Below are 22,786 nucleotides of genomic sequence, written 5' to 3' on the forward strand. Positions count from 1 at the left end.
GGTATTCATTCAAGTTCATCAAATCCCTTAGTAAAATATGCTAATGGGGTGCTTTGTGGTTTGGCCCTTCCATGGGTGTTTTTGGGCTTATCTCTAAGGCCTTAGTTCCTCCAGGTTCCCTTTTCCAACCTCTCTAACGGCCCTATCAAGTTCTCCACACTTCCCTTTTGGACCTCAAGTCCTTTTGGGAACTTTGGACCTAAGCTTAGGTTTCTTATTTCATTTTCCCTTTTGCATCCCAATCTCTATATGGCCTTGCCTCCAGTGTCTTCATGGACTTTGGACCTTGAGTGGACTTGGAACCTTAGGTTCTAGGTCCATGTTTCCTCTTACACCATGTATTCCCTTTCTTCAAAGTTTGTTCGGTTCCCCTTTGGATCCTAAGTCTCGACTAGAACTTGGAACCTTAGGTTCCATTTCCAATTTCCTTTCCACCTCAATATCTGAAGTACTTCACAGATTTCAAACTCCAAGTTGGACTTGGATCTTTACGTTCCAAGTTCATTTTCCCTATCTGCTCCCAACCGCCACTAGCCTTAATCTCCATGTTCCATTTCCTTTCTCGAACCCCAAACCCACACCAACGTTAATATGTGGAAGAAGTTAAAGGAAAAGTATGGAAAAGGGGAGAGTGTTGTTTTGTTGGAACTTTCATGTGGTTTTGGAACTCCGAGTTCATGACTTGTCCAAAGTTCCAGATAAGCTCCTAACTACCAACATGGTTCTTGGTGGTGCCAATGCTCTTGGAAACATTCCCAACAAGGTTTAAAGTGCTGAAACAAATGTATATGAAGTTTTTCAAGAAGTTCCTAGTGGCCAACAAACATCCGACATGGGAGAAACATAAGGAAGAAAGGTATGTCTAAGTATTTCAAGGAATCTAATACTCAGAACCTCCCTTTAGTTTCCAAGTTCTCGACAAACCTTTATCATGCAATAAGAGGGCGAGCGATAGATGATGAAACAAAGGTAAGGGCTTGTTGGTAGTTTGTGATAGTTTTGAAACCCCCTTGAGTTCTTGATGAGCCCCAAAGTGTTGATAGCCTTAAGGGTGCTAGGATTTGGTAAAGACTAAAGTGTTTTGGTGGCACATGATATTTGAAGGGAAGGCATGTGTTGTCTCTTGGCAATTTGCATGGACTATGAAACTTGTGTCAGTTGTTGACAAGGTTTTCATAACCTTTTTGGAGCTTGATGTGGTTTTGATTGGTTATGAATTTCTTCCAAGTTTTGACAAGCTAGGTGAAATGAGGAGGCATTTGTTAATGTTGGTCAGAGGTTTGGGTGCTTTAATAACCACTCCTGGTGCCCAACATGGTTTTGTAACTTCTTGAAATGCCAACATATAAGAGGTTTAATTGTATTTGGAGCTTATTGGTGGATGAAGTGAGAGGCTCTAGTGTTCGTCGAAGCTCTTGGAGGTATTCTAAGTTTCTAACCTCTCCAAAGTGCTGACATACACTAAGCCTAGTGTTTGTTGAACATTTCCATGGTTTGCAAAGTGCCAAGAATTTTCGATGGGTGTCCAAGTGTCGACATATGAAGACTCAATGAGAGAGCATTTTTAAGTCAACAAACCCTTGAGGAGGAGTTCACAGAGTGCATTGAAGATTTTGCTTGGTTTTTAACTTTTTAAGATTGTCAACAAAGGGGCTTGTTTTAGTTGTGAAAAGCTTTTCAAAAGCGTTTTGAGCCCCAAATAGAGTGGCATTGTGTTTCCTCTCCCACCTACTTACCATCAATGTAGAGGAGCTCTCCCAACTATTGGCATTGATTCCATCTACTCTCCATTACTCCTCCTAGCTACTTCTATACCTCCAGTAGATGCTTTTCAATATAAGATGTCCATCTTTGGTGGGAGTGCATACAAATCTTTGATTTTCTTAGAGCTATCGTATTGCTTTCTAGGGTATGCACTCAACTGGGTTGAAAATTGGTTTTAGGTTTCAGTTTGGGCATTGGATGACATTTGGTTGGAGAGGAGCATAGCAAAGAGAAAGAAGACTCACACAATAGAACTCTAGGGTTCACAATTTCCAGGTTTGGTATTGTATTTTATCATGATCTAAGTTCATCCCAAATTTGTAATAAGCATTTGTAACCTTTGTAAATTTAATTATTATTGGTGGAATTGACCTTAGCTGAGTGTTGCAATGTGTAAAGTGTGCATTTGTAACCTTTGTATATGAATTATTATTGGCAGAATTGACCTTAGTTTAGTGTCGCCATGTGTAAAGTGTGCATTTCTAGATGTGTTTTGTTAAATTTGGCCAGCCAAACAATTGTAAAATCTTTGCAAAACTTTTGCAACGTATCTTCTTAGAACAATAAAGGAAATGTATAGGTGTTGATGTGTTTTTCATGCACATGCGAACACAAAATAAAATACCCAAAGGTACCTTATCCTCTCTTGAATAAAGTTTCCTGACTGCTGAAGATCTCGCCAAAGGATCAGTCGAGGCAACTCCAAGGTTCTTGTATGTAGGTTCTCTACTCGTGGATAAGCTCTTTGTGGTATGATGTGATTTTGCTGGAATCACAAGGGGACTTACACTTGATGACTAAACGTCTGATTTGCTTTGAATATTGCTGGAACACAGGATTTCACTAGTCTAGGCTTTGAAAAAAAAAGGAAAAGGATGAGGGCGAGGAAAGGATCTAATTCTGACACTAAGAATGTAGGAGCAATGAATGATCTTTAGTGAAATTCTAACTAAGTTTTGTTTTGACATCCCAGGACCATCTCCACAAGGTTAGTGCGATCTTCGGAGGAAAGCTTTATGATGTTTAGATCATCGCTATAAGAATAGACACCATCAGGTTGATGCATATCAGTGAAGAAGCGACAATTGAAGTTAAGCTTAAGCTGAATGATTCCAGTTGACTACACAAGGCAAGTCTGCAATCAACAAACTGCTAGTAGTATGGATATACGAATTTCACCATCAATCAAACACATTTCTTCCACTCATCTAATAACATGAAATCAAATATGAGAAGTATAAAGACCATGCAAATTGTTGAATCGACCCATAAATTTTACCATTTCTTCAATGAAGTTTTACAAGCCTTTTACAAAAACATCTTGGCAACAATCTTTGCCTTCTCTTTCTATTCTACTCTAATTGCTATACTACTAACTGACTTATTCACTATTTCTAACTATTCACCTTCTAACTACTGACTAACTATTAACTATTAGCTAACCATTGACTAACTATTAGCCTTTACAAATGAGGAGCCAACACTTATATAGCGCCCTCAATACAATTCAATGGCTCAGATCACTTTGAGATCAATGGCCGAGATTTTACAATGAAAACCCTAATTAGAGTTTGTTACAACAAACTCAATTCTGGCCAATGAAATAATTGCATTATTTGGACACATGTCTTCTCTGGAATATTCGACCAATGGAGAACCGGGGTAGGTACATCGAAGTTTGTGCCATCTCCCATGAGTCAGGTACATTGAATTTGGACATGCTGAGGTGGACCAATCCGACTGGAGGAGTGATGACTGGGATGCCACCTTGTCTGACACTTGTAACTTGGTAGATATTCAATTTGATGTTGCTGAGAAGCTAGCTTTAGTTAACTCTTCTGAAATTGTCTGCTTCTTCAACGAACCCTTGCTTTAACTTCCTTTGTCTTCGATGTGCAGGATGGATGGTGTACCTTTTCTTCGAATGCTGGACTGGAAGAGGTCGTTCCTGATGATGTTGGACCGGAGAAGGCCGTCCTTGATAATGCTGGGCTGGAGAAGGTCGTCCTTGCTGATGCCGGACTGGAGAAGGTCGCCTTTTAACTGCAAGACAAACAAAAAGATGATTAAGGACACATAATAAATTCATTTCAATATAGCCTTTTATACCTTAAATCATCAACAAGAAGACATCAAAATTAAGTTTGTTCAAGAGTCTTTCCAGGGACAGGCCCTATAAGAATTTCGCCTAGACCCTTTGGAAGGGTCAGGAGCGAAATTCCAGTTTTAGGTCTTAATTCCTCATCTCCTTCACTTCAATTCATCTTGCAGGGCAAAGTAACATCATTTCAACCTCAAATCACTTCACAAGGCAAGGAAACACTTCTCTTCTCTCATCCAACTCCAGTTTGACTTAATTTTGCAAGGAGAAAAAGGTGATTGAAGAATTTTCGCCCTGGACCCTTTGGAAGGGTCAGGAGCGAATTTCCTCTTCTGGCCTAAAATCATCACTTTTGGAGACAACCATTGACTTAAGGGCAATCACAAGGGCATCTTTTACCTTGGTCTAGGCATAACTTAGCATAAATTTGAAAGGAATAGGTAGATTTTAGGATTTTCGCTCTGGATCCTTTGGAAGGGTCAGGAGCGAAAATCTTGTTTTAGGGCTATTTCACCATCCTTTCAACTTCAAATCACCTCCAAGACTTATAACACCTTGCCTCACTCCTCTCCAGGGCATAAAAACCAAAATCTTGACTTGATTTGTAAGGAAAAAGGGTGATCTAAAGAATTTCGCTCTGGACCCTTTGGAAGGGTCAGGAGTGAAATTCTCATTTGGCTTCAAAATTTGCATTCTTGGCGACCAAAATTCACTCTAAGGCAATCCAAATGACTTCTCTTATCCTTGTCCAGGTTTGACTTTGCTCAAATTTTGGAAGAAAAGATGGTTTTTAGGATTTTCGCTCTGGACCCTTTGGAAGGGTCAGGAGTGAAAAATCATTTTTAGGCTCAATTCCTTCATCTTTCATGGTTTCTAGCAACTTAAAGTCACTCTCAGGGGCAACTTCTCCTTGAATTTACCTTAGCCCACACTTGATCTAGCAAAAAAAGCGAAAATCTCATTCTTGACCCAAAATCATCATTCTTTCAACTTGAAACTTCTTTGCAAGGTAGAATCTCATCCTTCATTGCCCTAGGAACAAGGTTTCATGTCCAAGAAAGGTTAAAAAGTAGGCTTATAAGGAATTTTGCTTTGGACCCTTTGGAAGGGTCAGGAGCGAAATTTCCTTTCCTAGCTAAAATCCTTCATTTTCACAACTTCCAAACACTCTCAAAGGCAAGATCATGTCCATTTCCCCTTTCAACATGCTTTGGACATCACAATTTGGTCAAATAGGGAAGGAAATGAGGTCTAGGAGGATTTTCGCTCTGGACCCTTTGGAAGGGTCAGGATCGAAAATCATGATTTGGGCTTGATTCTTCCTTTTTCCAACTCAAAATCACCTCAAGAGGTAACTAAACATCATCCTTCACCCAAGGGATAAGGTCTTAAGCCAAAACAAGGTCAAAAGAATAGGCTTGCAAGGAATTTCGCTCTGGACCCTTTGGAAGGGTCAGGAGCGAAATTCACCTTCTTGGCTAGAATCCTTCATTTTTTCAAAGCTTTCAAACATTTCCAACGTCCAAACATGTCTACTCTTCCCTTCAAAATGCCTTGCAAATCAAAATTTGGTCAAATAAGGCAAGAAATGAGTCTTAGGTTGATTTTCGCTCTGGACCCTTTGGAAGGGTCAGGAGTGAAAATCTTGATTTAGGCTTTAATTGCTCATTTTTCAAACTTCAATCTTCTCCTGGAGGCAAATATAGATTGTTTTCCACTTGAGAAACCAGGTTTTAAGCCTATTCAAGGTAGCAAATGAGGATTATAGTGAATTTCGCTTTGGACCCTTTGGAAGGGTCAGGAGCGAAATTCCTAATCTTGGCCAAAATCCTTCACATTTCTACGTTCCATCACCTCAAAAGGTAGAGACATGTTATTTCCTTCCCAAATTCGCCCATGGAACAAGGTTGGTATCCATAACAAGGGAGCAAATGAGGCTTATGAAGAATTTCGCTCTGGACCCTTTGGAAGGGTCAGGAGCGAAATTCCTAATCTTGGACAAGATCCTCACTTTTCAAAACACTTCTCAAGGCAAGAACACATCAAGACTCACACACAATGCCTAATAAACCAATGCCCATCCAAAAGAAGGAAGGAAAATGAGGGTTATAAGGATTTTCGCTCTAGACCCTTTGGAAGGGTCAGGAGCGAAATTCCTCTCCTAGGCTAGAATCCATCATCCCAAGGTCTAAAATCTCTTATCCAAGGCAAAGTTGCATCAAACCTTCTCAATTATGCCTCAAAAGTCTACAAACTTGGTCAAGCTAAGAAGAAAAATAGAGGAAATATGAATTTCAGGAGCGAAATTCACCTTAGGCCATGATCTTGACTTCATTTTTTCGCATTTCTTCATTCAAACAAGTGCTTTTGCCTTCATTCAAGCCTAGGAATGCATTAGTTCTAGGTTTTGGTCAAAGTAGAATGTCTTATGGAGAATTTCGCTCTGGACTCTTTGGAAGGGTCAGGAGCGAAATTCGCTTTGGACCCTTTGGAAGGGTTAGGAGCGAAATTTGACATTTTGAACTCTCCGTCAGGATCATTTTATGGAATATAACATTTAAGTTTCTTTCTTATACTTTAAGTTATATTCCATATATACTTTCAGGATGTTTGAGAGTGGTTTCGGACCTCCAGGAGTTATATTGCAAAATCTAGTTTTTGGAGGATTCTTCAATTTTCCAAACTTAGTCAAATTTCAAGATTAGGACATTCCAGACTTAGCCAAATTTCAGGATGAGGGCATTCCAGGCTTAGCCAAATTTCAGGGCATTTGAAGATCAGGATGACATTCCAGACTTCATCACTCACCAACTCGACCTATCTCAGACCCTCAAGGATGATACTCACTCACCAAGCAAGACACAATTAGCAACAAGAGCAAAACCAGGCCCTAAGGAAGACTCTCAAAGAAACCCTAATTCTGGGGCCCCAAAGACTCACCTCGCTCAAGCAAAGCCTATCATCCTATTGATCCCTTGGCGACACTCAAAATGCAAAGGCTAACAGACAAACCCTAAACACCCAGAAAGCGAACCCCAGAAAGCAAAAAAAGTAGGGGTCCCCATTTGCAATGGGGCGATGTGTGAATACGTCACAACAATAGGTATGCTCATGGATTACTATGTATGCTTATTTAATATTCTGCAACTATCTATTGTCTTTCTAAATGTATGTGTCGAGCCTAGCTTATGTGTGCATTTTGAAAGGCGTAGTCTTTTGTGGTATCTTGATTAAAGTATCACCTTGGTTTCGATTATTGCATCTTTTTGTATGAGTGCAGAGACTCAATTGCCCAACTGGATAAAGGTTCTTGTTTGCTATTGGCTCCATTTTCCCATCATCCCAACACACTCAAAACAAATTAATATAAACATTTTTTCAGTTTTCTTTATTCAAGTGTGTTCAAGTGTGTTCTCATTGCTATGTTTAAAAATACACAACATCAAGGGGATATTATAAAACACATTTACTGATGTTTATGTGGTAGGTTATCTGCTCTAATAAGGTGTTTGACCTTGAGTATTGCAAACTAGCATATATACAACCAAAATAGGGGTGGACTATGCAGTTTGCATGGTTTGTGTCAGGGTTAATGTTAAGTTTTTGTGGCGTTATTTGTTGCAGCACCTTAGCGAACCCCCCTTGGTTCAGCAAAGCCTGAAGTGAAGAAAGTCCAACCCACCTAATTGATCCTTATTTTCCCAACTTGAATATCGGTTTTGTGGTTTTCTTCCTAGGTTTGACACCCCTCGCACCACTTAGGAGATCATCCAATTTTAGGGATTTGGGAGTTATAACTCAGCTTATCAACAAGAACCATATGTGGCTTTCACTCAAATCTGGCTTGGACAGACTGTTTCTCATAACCAGGGATAGTCTACTTTGGGATCGTGCAAGGTAATATGGAATCTTTTTTTTTTTTTCTAATTAAATATAAAACACATTCACTGATGTTTATGTGGTAGGTTATCTGCTCTAATAATGTGTTTGACCTTGAGTATTGCAAACTAGCATATATGTATGAAGTGACAACCGAAATAGGGGTGGACTATGCAGTTTGCATGGTTTGTGTCAGGGTTAATGTTAAGTTTTTGTGGTGTTATTTGTTGCAGCACCTTAGCGAACCCCCATTGGTTCAGCAAAGCCTGAAGTGAAGAAAGTCCAACCCACCTCAGTAATTGATCCTTATTTTCCCAACTTGAATATCAGTTTTGTGGTTTTCTTCCTAGGTTTGACACCCCTAGCACCACTTAGGAGATTATCCAATCTTAGGGATTTGGGAGTTATAACTCAGCTTATCAACAAGAACCATATGTGGCTTTCACTCAAATCTGGCTTGGACAGACTATTTCTCATAACCAGGGATAGTCTACTTTGGGATCGTGCAAGGTAATATGGAATCATTTTATTTCTCTATTTAAATACAAAAATTCATCATAAATCGTTTTGTATAAACTAAGTACAATCTATCTGTTAACAGAATTCTTTAATAAACATTTTTAAGTTTAGTGGTGCAAAACACCATAGCTATTTATCAATCAATCACAAGAAAAAGCTTTCACATCAATGTAAGATGATTAAGCTACTACCTATTTCTTGGGTTATCCTATCCGAGTCCTAGAAGATAGTCTTGTAAGAAATCTTTCGTTTCAGCAAGGTCTATCCTTGGTCCAAATTTTGTAAGTTGGCACTGTTGATAATTGAAATTAATTTGTTTTCAGCTTTATAACTCAGATGTGGCATGTCAAGTGTAAATATGGGAGTGTGTCCCTGTAGTAACCTTACCAAGAATTTTTGTCAAGTGTTATATCCCTCTTTCAAACAATGGTTTTATTTTAATTGATGAAAATGTGTGAAAGGTCGAACATTGATATTTTATTGCTTTTTTCTGTGAATGTGCAATCTTAAGTCTAAATTTATAGATAGACATGAATGATTATGTCGTCTATGTCCATCTTTTCTTTTATGTATATATATTCATGCAATGGATGGGAATATAAGATTGGTCTAACTTTTTTTTATATGACCAAGTGGATACAAGATAAGCTACGCCCTCAAGAGGGAGGGAGAGTATCATCAAGGAGAGGATTGCAGACTTCGGAATAAGAGTATATAACATACATACATACTTATACATATATGCGTATATGTGTACATACATTCGATCATTATTGAGTAATGTACGTATAAATACACATATATAAATATGGATGTAGGTATGCATATGACTTACACGTGGATATATATATATATATATATATATATATATATATATATATATATATATATATATATATATTTCATTGCGATTTCTTAAGCATTATTTGAATTATGATATCGGCTTTGTGACCGAAGCTTGCTTATTGCTTGGGGATGTGAGGTGGGACGTTACACCACTCTCCCTGCCACTTCTCAAGACTTCGTAGTAAGCCACCATCAATCAAGATGGGGAGGTGTTATTATTTTGTATGAGTGATCCTTGGTGGATTGGGCATTTTTATTTGTAAGGCTTTCTTTTGGAGCGGGAGAACTTCTTGGTTTTCATCTCTTTTTCGATCATTATTGCGTAGGGAGAAATTGTGACTCTCTCCTGCAAGAGACATATTTGTTTCTTCTGCATTATTATTCTCTAGCAATTTAGATTCTTTTGGAAGTTCGCACCATTACTTCCTCGGCTCATCTAGAGGAGGTTCGTTGGAGCTTGTGGATATCTTGCTAAGAGTGGCAGACATTGCTTACTAGAGGATCCATTCTTGTTAACTTGTCGTATCTCAGGCATGTCATATTCTTTTGTCTGATTTGAAAAGGAAGCATCATTTTGCTCTTATGATTTGCTAAAAGATATGAAGGTTGAATGTGTTTATTTATCGACTGGTGCATTATTGAGAATTTATATATCTATGTTATATTAAAATGATTACTGAGTGAAAAGTTGTCTACTTGCCCTCTTAATGGCACGACAGAGCAGTGATTCATGGAATCTATTCAGGATAAACTTCTTATTATGCTTTCTTTGTAGTAGCCTGCGGATCATGCATGTATCTAGTTCATATCCAATTGAAATGCAGAGATTAATCGTGTATCACTATTTGATAGTGGAAATATCACTCATTAAAAGAAAAGAGAAAAGAATCAAAAGAGTCTTGTTTTGTTAGCTGTGTACATTCTGTCTTGAGTAGCCGATGTCTAGTTGATGCATAATGCCTAAGAATAAAGGTTGCTTACATACAGTGTTCCACGGATGTTGGGGACAGGGAGACGGGGGGACGCAGGGACAGGCTTCGGGGACGGGGGGACAAAGGGAAAAAGTTTCGGGGACGGGTTTCGGGGACGGGGGGACTTGGGCCTGGGAGGGGGAAACGCATTTCCGTGGAACACTGCTTACATACTTGTGCCATGGTTTGTCGAGCAACATTTAGTAAATCTAATCAGTAGATTAAGTAAGCTCATATGATTTATTTAATATAACAAACAAATACTCATGCTATAAGAAACCAATATTCAGTACAGTTGAATCAGTTCTGATCTTATAATTCAGCAAATGAAAAATAGAATCTCAATGAAACACATGTATGATTATTTGAATCTTTTAAGACTGTTACATTAAGTCATGTGTTAATTTGATTAGTTGATCTTGATGTTAATGATTAAGTCATGTGTTAATTTGATTAGTTGATCTTGATGTTAATGATGAATTGTTAGGATCTACCTCGGGTCAGTTTTATATGGGTTATAGTTAATGTGGTTGGTTAATGCCATAACATCAAGAAGGTCGTTATGGCCATTAATGTCACTAGACATAAGAGTGTTGGATAAGAGTCTAGTGGGTTAGCTGAACTTGTATGATTTGTGAGTCAATTGTACTCTAACATGAACAAGTCGAGTAAGGGTGGTGAAGTCTGACAGCACTTGTGTGCATTTTTAATGAAACCTTGGCCAAGGTGGCATTGCATTTAGCATGCGACCATCACTTCACATGAACCACATACACCTTTTAGTTAGATGGTCACACTAGTTAGTAGCTACCTATAGTGTGTGATTGACTAGTTACGTTATGTGTAGGTTCTAAACACTAGGCTCAGATGACAAAGTGGCATTTAGGTATAATCCTTAGTCTGCTACCCTCACGAAGGGTTGGGCCCTTCCAGATGGAAGAGGCACAGGAGACTATTAGGTCTATGGTTGGGTGGAAAAGCCCTTGATGATGCTCTCCCACTCCTAGACTATGTTGAGGCTTGTACGAGTAATCAGAAGGAAGCTTATGAGTTGTATTCTTTGAACTCTTATCTATTTCTTTGAGAGTAAAATTATTTATTGAATCTCTTTCTTGTTCAAGCATATGAAGATTATTTTTTAACTGCTCTTATAGTTTTAACTACTTCCAGTTGAATTAGTTAGTTTTCATTTCTGATGAAACGCAATTAGTTAGTTATTGTTCATTTTCAGTTGTGTTGATGTGTTTTTTATGCACATGCGAACACAAAATAAAATACCCAAAAGTATCTTATCCTCTCTTGAACAAAGTTTCTCAAATGCTGAAGATTGGCTTAAGGATCACTTGAGACAACTCCAAGGTTTTGGTATGTCGGGTCATGATGTGTGGATAAACACAGTTGGTTGATGTGATTGTTGGTATCACAAGGGGACTTACGTTGAATTGTCGAATGCTTGAATCGTTGGAACTTGATCATCTGATATTTCAATCTTGTGATGCTTTTTGTCCTAAACTAACTTGAATTGAAAAAAAGGAAAAAAGGTGAAGGTTTGAGAAAGTCTATTTTAAGGCTTAGAATGTAAGAAGATGGATGAATGATTAGATGGAATCCTATCGAGCGAGGTTTCACCATCAAACTGAACAATTTGACACAAGCTCAGTGCAATCTTCTAAGGACATTTCAAAGATGTTCAAATCATTATTATCAAACATTGCTCACCATTCAAGTTAATGCATAAACAATGGACGCATAACAATTTGAATTTAAGCTCATATCACTCCAATTGACCACACAAGGAACACTTACAATCAACAAGATGCTAGTGGTATGGACAAATGGATTCCACACAAATGCATTTAACAAATTCTTCCACTCAATCTAATCAACATGAAAGCAAATTGAGAAGTAAAGACCATGCGAGTTGTTGAAGTAACAAATAAAATCACCATAACCTCAATGAAATCAATTGTTCTTTACAACAAGGTTTGGCAACAATTTTTGCCTTCTCCTAATCTAACTTCTATTCTAATCTAGTTATTCTTCTAAAACTATTTGTTCACTATTAACCTTTACAAATGAGAGACTTGAGCCTTTTATAGTGCTCTCAATACAATTCAATGGCTCAGATCCATTTGAAATCAATGGCCGAGATTTTACAAGGAAAACCCTAATTAGGGTTTTTTTTACAACAAACTCAATTAGGCCAATGAAATGATTACAACACTTTGGCATGACCAATAGATAACAAGGGTAGGTGCCTCAGAGTTTGTGCCATCACTGGTGAGTTGGGTACATTGAATCAAGACGTGCTGATGTGGAACTCCTTTGATTAGCGAGTGGTGACTGGGATGATGACTAGGATTCCACCTTTATCTTGTACTTTGTAAGCTTGATAGATCATCATGAAGGAATATTTCTTGATACTCAACATTATCCAGCTTTTGTGGTGATGATAATGATCTTCTAACTTTGATTAACTCTTCTGAAGCTGTCTTCTCGAATGCCTTGATGATGGAAGTGCAAGGTATAAATCTTAGTTTTGAAGTATTGATGAATTTTTGATGTCACCATTGTCTCTCTCCTTCGGAATTCCTTCTCTTGTGATTACCTTCTCGTTGTTGATGTTATAGATCATGTCTCTATGTAAGTGAATGCTTCTTGTGTGATCTCCTTATTTCTTTCTTCATCTCCTGCAAAACAAACAAGCAAGTATCAAATACACTTGATATATAGGTTTAATAAGAGCATATAAAGAGAATTCGCCCTCATGAAGGGACACTTGAAGTTTTTTTTTTCGCTCTTGGAGAGGAGCTCTTGAAGTTTACTCCACCCTTGATGTTCATTAAGTTGCCCTTGTCTTTTGAACTTGCTCTCCTCCCTTTTCTTGAACTTCGCTTATACCCTTGGATTCTTGAACTTTGTTGATGTATCTCATTTCCTGAAGCTCACTTATCGCCTCCATTTTGTGAAGTTCATTCGTCCTCAAAATGTAAAACTTGCTCATATACCTTGAGCTATTCGTTCTTGAAGCTTCCTACTTGAAGTTCGCTCATCTTATTGAGTTCATGAAGTTCTCTCATGTGCCTCTAACCATGAAGTTGAAATTCGCTCATGTATGTTTGAAGATGAAGATCACTCTAAATGGTGTGCACATGAAGTTTGTTTCAATCACCTTGCTTATTAAGTTCGCTTGTCTCTCTCAACTGATGAAGTTCGCTCCAAATCTTGAACTCATGAAGTTCGCTTGTGTTGTTGAGTTCGTGAAGTTCATTTCAAATTGAATCCATTCAAGGTTAAATGCTATTAAGTACTCTTTGCTCCTTGACTTCCAATTTTGTTCGTGAAGGCTTGAAGGCGAGGTTCGCTCATGTGTGTTCATTCATGAAGTTCGCTCCAAATTCCCAGTTCATGAAGTTCGCTCCAAATTCCCAGTTCATGAAGTTGAAGTTCACTCCTTTAAGAGGAGCACTTGAAGTGACCTTCAAATTAGCAATCCTTTCTCACTCATGGTTGAACTCATGATATCCAGACTTTGCAAACTTACTTACTTCAGACTCATGCAAGACTATCCACTTGACTCCTAGCCATTTGAGCGCCTATACCTCTCTAATGCAAAGGCTAATAGCTAAGGACTCAAACACTACCTAGAAAGCAAGAAAAAGTGGGGGTCCCCATTTGCGTTGGGGCGATGTGTGAATACCTCACAACAAGCTGAAGTTGAAGATAGTTGTTAATTCATTTATTTAATGATAATTTAGTTCTCTGTTTTCTTTATAACTTCAGATGTGGCATGTTGAGTGTAAATGTGGGAGTGTGTCCCTGTAGTAACCCTACCAAGAATTTTTGTCAAGCTCTTTGCATATAATTAGATCTGATACTTTTGAGTGCAAACACTGAGAGCTGCTGCTAGTAGGGTCTAATATAGAATTTCATCATAAAATCATGGCATTGTTTTTTGAGTTTCTAAGGACATTTCCTCAAACAGTTTGGAAATCATAGATCAATCAATAAATCTGATTGTAGAAATTTAAAATAGCTGCAACAATCATTATCGACCATTGGAATTTTCACAAAAAATTGCTATACTTGTAGATAGTCTTTGATATTTTGACAAACACTTTGCATTCACACTTTTAGTGGCTGACAAGAGTTTATTAACTTTATTATGCATATACAGAAAAGGAAGAACAATTTACTAACTTCAAATAGTAGCTGGTTGTTAAATAACATTCCTTAGAGTCTCCTCATATAATGTTCGAGACAAAAAGTTTCAGATATTACATCATAATACTGCTGCTGGTAATATAGCAGATCTGCTGTAAGTACTCTGGGACACCAAATACCATGAATCTCCAAAATAAATCTCCTTACAAACCCATATCAAAACCTGGACTGCTGTAATGTAATTTTTTGTGCATGAATGAACAACACTCTTCATTTAATTCCAACTAGTATATGCTCTAAATATGGATCACTGCCTTATGACTGTCACATGTTCCCTCTAAAATAGTCACCAATCTCCCAAAAAGACCCATGCTGCCCCCAAGGAATGGTGCAATCTGTATAAAACTCCACACACAACTCTTTGTTTTTCAAATCGCATAGTTGGCTGTATATAAGGGCCGCAACCAGCAAGCATTCATTCCCACGACTTTCGTGAGATTTCATTCAAACACCCAACAATACACAATCAGCGACCTCGTTTTAAGTATGGCTTCCCGACTCACTCGCTTGAGATTTCCAAATCTGTGGCATTGAGAATGGAAGTGTAACAACCACTAAACTTATAAAAGAAAAACAGAGAACTACTTATCATTACATAAATGAATTAACGACTAATCTCAAATTCAGCTGAATATGAAATAACTAACAGCTTTCCATCAGAAAATGAAAACTAACCAATTCATCTCAAGTAGTTAAACTATAAGATAAGTTAAGAAATTATCTTCATATGCTTGAACGAGAAAAGATTCAAAAAAATAATTTACTCTATCAAAGAAATAGATAAGAGTTCAGAGAGTACAACTCATATAGCTTCCTTCTGATAACTAGTACAAGCCTCGGCATAGTCTAGGAGAGGGAGAGCATCATCAAGGGTTTTTCCACCCAACCTTAGACTTAATAGTCTCCCGTGCCTCTTCAGTTTGGAGTGATCCGACCCTTCATGAGGGTAGCAAACTAAGGATTAGGCCTAAATACCATTTTGCCATCTGAGCATGGTGTTTAGAACCTACACGTGACTAGTTGGTCACACACTATAGGTACCTCCTAACTAGTATGACCATCCGACTAGAGGTTTATCTGGGTCATGTGAATTGATTGTCGCATACTAAATGCAGTGCCACCTTCGCCAAGGTTTCATTAAAACTGCACACGTGTTGTCAGACTTCACCACCCTTACTTGACTTGCCCACTGTAGAGTACAACTAACTCACAAATTATATAGGTTCAACTATCTCATTGGACGCTTATTCAATAGTCTTATGTCTACTACATTAATGGCCATAACGACCTACTTGATAATAGGACATTAACTAGCCACTCATTAACTGTATCCCAAATAAACTTACTTGAGGTAGATCCCAATAATCTATTCATTGACCTAAAGATCAACTAATCAATTAAGACAAGACTTAATGTAACAGCCATAAAGATTCAGAAAAACATACCAGGGTTTCATTGAGATTCTATTTTGCATTTGATGCATTTAAAGATCAAACTGATTTTATTGAATTGAATATTGGTTTCTTATAGCATGAGTATTTGTTTCTTATATTTAATAGATCACACGGACTTACTTATTCTACTAATGAGATTTACATAATGCTACTCGACATACCATGGCACAGGTATGAAAGTAGCCTTATTTTCTTTTGCTTTATGCATCGGTTAAGCATCGACTACTCAAGACAGAATTATCACAGCTCTGCAAGACAGTTTAACCACATTTATGCATGATAGTTTGTACACAGCTAACAGAGCATGATACTTTCGAATCTTGATTCTTCTTCTTTACTTTAATGAGTAATATTTTCACTTATCTAAGATATGCATGATTGATCTCTTCTTTCAATTGGATATGATCTAGATGCATTCATGATCCACAGGTAAAACAAGAAAACATAATAAGAAATTATCTAGAATGGATGCTGCTTTTGTCGTGCCATCAACTAGCAAGTGGACAACATTCCCCTCTGTATAAGTTCTTATTTAACAATTAAATATAATTTGTAGTAATGCGCCAATCGACATACACATTCAGACTTTATATCATTTAGATATCCACAGCTGTATCGATGCTTCCATTTCAAATCAGATTAAGGAATATGACATGCTTGAGCTTCTGCAAGACAACAAGAATGATTCCTCTAGTAAGCAATGTCCACCTCTCTGGTAAGATATCCACAAATTCCACAAATTTCCTCCATATGAGTCGAGGAAGTAAAGGGATGAACTTCCTAAGAAATTTGATGCAAGAGTATAACAATGCAGAAGAAAACAAAAATATATATTTGCAGGAGTAAGTCTCATAATATTTACTCCGCCATCATGAACGAAAAAGAGATGATGATCAAGAAGAATCTCGACTCGAATAGAAAGCCTTCAAATAAGAACACCCGATCATTCGGGTCCGCTTATGCAGAATAGTAACGCCTTCCCCATCTTGATTAATGGTGATTCACCACGAAATCTAGAGAGGTGGTAGGGGGAATGGTGTAACGTCTCCATCCCACATCTCCAAACAATAAGCAACTTTGGCACCAAGCCCATATCAAATTCAAATAAATGCTTAAGAAATCACAAAGAAATATATTTATTTATATAAATATATATTCACATGTAAGTTATACACATACCTACATCCATATTTATATACGTGTATTTATACATACATTACTTAATAATGATTGAGTGTACATATACATATATGTATAAATATATATGTATGCTATATATTCTTATATTTGGATATACACTTATATATGCATATAAATATCATAAGTTAATGAGTCTAACCAAAAGATGATTATTAACCATTTAATTTGTTAATGATTATTAAAATTATTAAACACAAGAAACACGATACTTTGGCAACTCATACAAAAGAAAATGGGATAAGACTGATTGTCTATTGACTGACAAGGCGAGACAACCACCTAGATGGCCAAGGTGACGACCCACTTTAAAAAACAACTTAACTTATGGCTCAGGGTTCGATGGCAAGTTGGTCCCTTCCGAAGTCTGCAATCCTCTCCTTGATGATACTCTCCCTCCCTCCCGAGGCGTGGCTTATCTTGCAATCACTTGGTCATATGAAAAATAGTTAGACCAATCTTATGTTCTCATCCATTACATGAGTATATATACATAAAAGAAAGATGAACATAGCCAAACATAATCATTCATGTCTATCTATAAATTTAGACCTAAGATTACTCCTTCAAATAAGGAAACAATAAAATTAAAATATCAATGTTCGGCCTTTCACACATTTGCATTATTTAAATTAAAACCAATGTTTAAAAGAGGGATGTAACAGGAAGCCCTTTGAATTTGTCTTTCATATGTAAATTTGGATAGAATTAATAATGTGTTGTGCTACGCACACCCCTTCCCTTCTTTTGTGACGCCCCCCCTTTCCTTTAGGTTGTTGGGCCCGTAAAGAATCCAGAGTATGGGCCTGCTATTGTCGAGAAAAGCCTCAATAAGCTTCAGCCTTTTTAGTGCAAAATCTTAGGTGGTTGTCGTTTTTTAAAACTCCTTCAAACTGTCGAAGTAACCCCCAAATTCGTATTTCATTCCAAGGAGATGCTTCATGGGTCGCGTGTTCCGTGTGTCCTCTTGACGCCTGTGAAAGGGCCGATAATAATCCCAAAGATGCCCATGCTGTGCTTAAAGAGTCAAAAACTAATGAAAGCCCAAGCGTTATATTTCACCCTTGTTATCACCTAAGGAAGAAATGCCCAAAGGCGAAGGCTAAAAATCAAAACAGAAGGAAAATGCAGAGAGCGAAATGATATCGTAGGTCTTTTCTTTCTGCCTTGTAACTGCCGAATCAAACCCTGAAATAAGGAAGGTACCGGCGAAATAATGAGGGGGTTGATCAAAACAAAATCCAAATGTTTTTGCCTTGCGAACGTCGAGAGAAATGCCAAACTCGCCAGACCAGATAGGTTGAAATGAATAAAATTAGCCTTGGGCGTTGAAATGAAAATGAGAAGCCCTATATCACCTTCCAAAGGTGATGACAATACCCCGTCAAATATACCAAAGTTGCCAAGCAATATTGGTGAATTGAGGCAAAGGTAAAAATGGTTCAAACTTTTCTTTTGAGAAATTATCTCTGTCCTAGCCGATGACAATACACCGAAAATAATCCCAGCAACCAACCAAGGCAAATTGAAACAAATAGAAGTTCGATTTTTTTTTGTTTTTGTTTTTTTCGCTCCCTTCCCAAACCCAATAAAAGCACCAAAAAGTGCTTTTAAAATGAGGGCAGAAATAACATAAGTTTGGGTTGCTTTTTTGAATTATTTTATTAATGCGACCTTTCTTGGCCCTATGAGAACACTAGGCATGGTATAATAGAAGATCAAAAAAATGAAAGTTCAGGCCCTTATAGCGCACAAACAAAGGCAAGATTTAGGAATGTAAAAAAATGAAATTTTCACCTTTGATGAAGCCGATATTTACCCTGAATAAAATGCTAAGAGCCAATAATGAAAGGGCACGACTCTCGAGTTTGGTGAGAGGAGAGTAAAACATCGAGACATCTTATTTCTAATGGGATTAATGAAATGCCGCAAATCCCCAACTCAATGACGAAATTCAAAAAACAAAGTAAGAAGCATAAGCTCGAGCTCCCTTTTTGATGAATAACTTTTGCCATCAAGCCTTCCAAGACCGATGAGAATTCCGGAAAAGGGATATGATGTTTCAAATGACAAAAGCACAAAGGATGAAGTTCAGTATTTTACGTTTCTAAATGCATGGTTGATCGATCCTTGATTTACTTGTTTGTGCAAGATGAGGGGCACCATGTGGAGATCGGGTTGCTTCAGGGGGCGACAACGTGACAGTGGATTCAGAGGGGAGTTCGGTGCACTAATTAAAGAGGGGACTGTGATAAAGTCAGAAGGTCACCAAAGACAGAGCCAATGAGGGATGTGCCATTTGACCAGATGAAAGATACAACCCCAACACACAGAATTCAATGTGATGTCGCTCCGAGTTTCTGGAAAGCATCAGCTAAATTCAAAGTGATGCTACCCAAGGGTATGCAGAATCAAAAGACGCACAACTGGAAATTCCAGAAAAATCAGTTTGTTTGTAAAAAGTAAAAACAAAGGTGCTTTATTGTAAAATAAATACCCATGGGTTCCCATTAATGCAATTTAAAACAAGGGGGACGCAAGATAGTTATTTCCCAGCTACCTAATTTGCAAAATTGATGTAGAACAGTTTTAGGTAGCTGAAAAGGTAGTTGAAAGTGGTTGAAAAGCAGGTGGGAAGTTATGGGAGTTACTAGGCATGGGTTAAAGCTGCCAGGCTTCTAGAAGGAAGATCACAACCACTGGATAGTTTCAATCCTGACCTTTGATTCAAAATGTGAAAATCTATAAAAGGCAGATGCCTCTCTCTTTGTAAAGAGTTAAATGTTAGATGGTTAGATTTTAGAAAGCTAGATAGTTAGATTTTTAGAAGTTGGTAGATTAGGAGTAGAAGTAGAGTAGGATTGCTGGAAAGAAATTGTTGTAATGGCAGTTGAAACAAATAAATAAACATTGAAGCATGGTGTTTGTCATTTTGTTCGCTTTTGTTTGCATGGTTTCTCTTCATCTGATTAGTTAGAGTTTAGTGATTTCAATAATGAAATGTGAGGGTATTTGATGTGATTTCAGGTTCATACCATTGAGGGCGTGCTGATTGTAGGTCTTTGTATATGGTTAGTCTGAACCCAAAACTGTGCTTAGTTCAACAGTGGGTGTTTGTCTTAGGCTGTGCCAAAATTGGGTGCTTGAATGGATATCCATAGTTTGAACATCCTTTTCTCCCTTGGAGCTTGCACTATCCCTGTGGAGTTGTGAGTATATCTCTGGAGAGATTAGTTTGTTGGAAATTTGTCTACCCGCAGCATCAATCATTAATACCGTTGTCCTTAGGATTCCTAAACCCTATATCTTTTGCTTTTATTTTCCCCAATCTGGAATCAAAGCATCAACAAATGCAGACCAACTTGTTGCATTCGTAAGCCCCCTTGTGTTTACCAGCAGAACACATCAACCGCTGAGTTATCCTTTAGTTGTCAAGACCTTGAGGTTGTCCCCTTTCATTATTCCAAACAGCATTAGGGATTTCCTTATTCAAGAGAGGATAGGATACTCGACATTCTATTCTGTGTTGACAAAGGATTAGCGCGTACTTTTCCTGCATCAACATAATGTATCGTTTGCTTGCAAATCTCCAATAAATTATTTAATCTTCAATCGTTTGGCATCTATGTGAAACTTGTGTGATTCCACCTACAAATCAGCTAGGGAAGATGGCTCACCATCGAAACCAATTCTCTCAGGGTTTTTTTCTAGGGTTTTCTCTCACTAAAAGCTTCAAGTCTGCACAAAGAAAATAGAATCAAGCATATGCAAATGAGCTTCCAAATCACCTTTCATATTTTCTCGTAAAACCTTCCCAAGGTTAATTCTCACCTTAAAATAAATCAATAAAACACACAACATTTTAAAAAAGTGACTTTATATTATTTATCCTTTTAAATCATAGAAGTCACCTTTTCAAATTAATTAAAATGAAGTCATCTAGAAAAATATATTTAAAAGTTGCTTTTAAATAATAATTCATAATTATTTTCTCTCCACAAAAGTAACTTTATATTGTTTTATTTTTGGTCCCCAACTAAATTCATTTTAATAAAATATTAATCTTAATAATTGATTAAATGCAACTTGCCTAAAAATATCAACTTAAGACAACTTTATTTAATAAATTAAATTATCTCCTTTCCACTCACCGAGGCTGAAAAAAGGTGACCTTACATTCCCTCCATTTATTGGAAGTAGTTTTTGTAGTTTTGAATCTTGATTGAGGAAGTGTTGCTTGTTACTGATCTGTTTTTTAAGAGATCTGTAACTGAAATGCTCTTTTCTGTCCTAAACTTGGATGGTTCTAATGCTTCAAAGGTTTTATTAACTCTCATTGTTGAATGTACAGGATGGCACTAACATAGAAGTCCAAGAGCATTTATGGATAGGCTTTTACATGTTTGCCAAAAGTTATGCTGAGTGTTTTATTAATGATTGGTTCCTCCATTGATCTTTTAATTGCAAAAAATTGCATTGAACAACCTGCTGCATGCAAAGATCCTTTCATTATGTGCAAATGAGGTCCTCCTCTCACATGGCTTTTAAAATTCTGAGCAGTTTTACAAAATTAGGGTGATTAGTTTTTCACTGAAAGTGGAACAATAATTTTGAACTATTTTTCCTTGATCCCTTAAGGAACTGGCTAAATTTTGTTGAAGTAAAGCTAAACTAAAGAGAAATTTGCTATGAACTTTGAACATCAGACAAGAACAAGTTGCCTCAAGAGACCAGTATACTCCAGCTTCCTGAGCTCTTCTCTTATGGCTCTTAAATAACAGTATCCTAGCCATTTTTTGTGTATAGGTTTTTAAAGTATCTCTTTGGAAGCAAGGTGAAGAAATTTGTTTTGGATAGTTGATTTGTTATTTCAGTTTCTCACCTTAATATTTTCCTGCATGGAAAAACGATAAACACCGGATCTTCCAACATCAGTCTATATAAATATTCAGACACAAATACATTCAGTACGGGTTAGGTTCCTCTACACTTGACTATCTTTCTGCAATTTTTTGTTTTGTTATTTAAGATGGACATTTATCAAATAGTTTGGTAATATTTCTTTAAGTTCATTGTCATTCTTTCTATTTTATTCAGACAGTTGAGAAGAATTATATTGAATAAATGCTTTCTTTGGGGCCCCCTTTTTTTTGTGCCATATTAATAAGATCCAAGTTTGAAGTTTCACATAGTTAAGGGAATGTGGGAAGAGATAAAAATAAGACTGTTATGCAGAGTAAGGGGGTTGAAAAAATTTATTTTTTTAAAATTTGGCAGTGTTGAAGGTCAGAAATTTTCCAACAAATGGCTGCACAATTGGACTAGGTTGGACAAATTTATCAAAAATTTGAATGCAAAGGATGCACTGATGGAGGTGTGGTTCGCAACATTGTGCGCTGCAGTATTCCAAGTATTTTGCAGGTAAGCTAGTAAGCTCAAGTTTTTGTTGGAAATACTAGCTTTTTACTTCACTGAAAACCCTAAAATATTTTGGATTGTTGGTCAGTGGAATTCAAGTAGTGTATGTCCATGTTGCATTTATGCAAATTTTCTCGTTTGATGCTTGTGCTTTTTATTTCTTATTGCCTTGTGCTTGTTTCAGGAAAATGAAGGTGCAATGCTACTAGTTACTGCAAAATTTTCACTGTTGAGTCAACGCAACATATTTTTGGAGTTTGAAGAGGTTAGTAACTTAGTATATTATAAATTTACCATTTTTAAATAGGCTGGAATTTGGAGAATTCCTGTTCACTTTGCTCCAAATCACTATTATCTCGGCATCATCTGATAGATTTTCAGTCATGATTACAGTACCCTGCAATCTCTTAATA

At 37.2% G+C, this 22,786-nt stretch overlaps 1 protein-coding gene across 4 annotated transcripts in view; it reads left to right on the plus strand.

The window, feature by feature from the left end:
• The window catches only part of LOC131066460 (probable plastid-lipid-associated protein 10, chloroplastic), a 97,930-nt gene that overhangs the window by 22,372 nt on the left and 52,772 nt on the right, over window positions 1–22,786 (plus strand). For 3 of the 4 annotated variants that reach the window (XM_058001213.2, XM_058001214.2, XM_058001215.2), the window contains 2 exons: window positions 22,281–22,376; window positions 22,558–22,638. The exons of the other annotated variant lie outside the window; for it this stretch is intronic. In XM_058001213.2, coding sequence (XP_057857196.2) covers window positions 22,281–22,376; window positions 22,558–22,638 — 177 coding nt within the window. The remainder of the gene's footprint in view (window positions 1–22,280; window positions 22,377–22,557; window positions 22,639–22,786) is intronic. 4 annotated transcript variants of the gene reach the window in all.

This window comes from Cryptomeria japonica, chromosome 11 (genome assembly GCF_030272615.1).
Source record: "Cryptomeria japonica chromosome 11, Sugi_1.0, whole genome shotgun sequence".
NCBI lineage: Eukaryota > Viridiplantae > Streptophyta > Pinopsida > Cupressales > Cupressaceae > Cryptomeria > Cryptomeria japonica.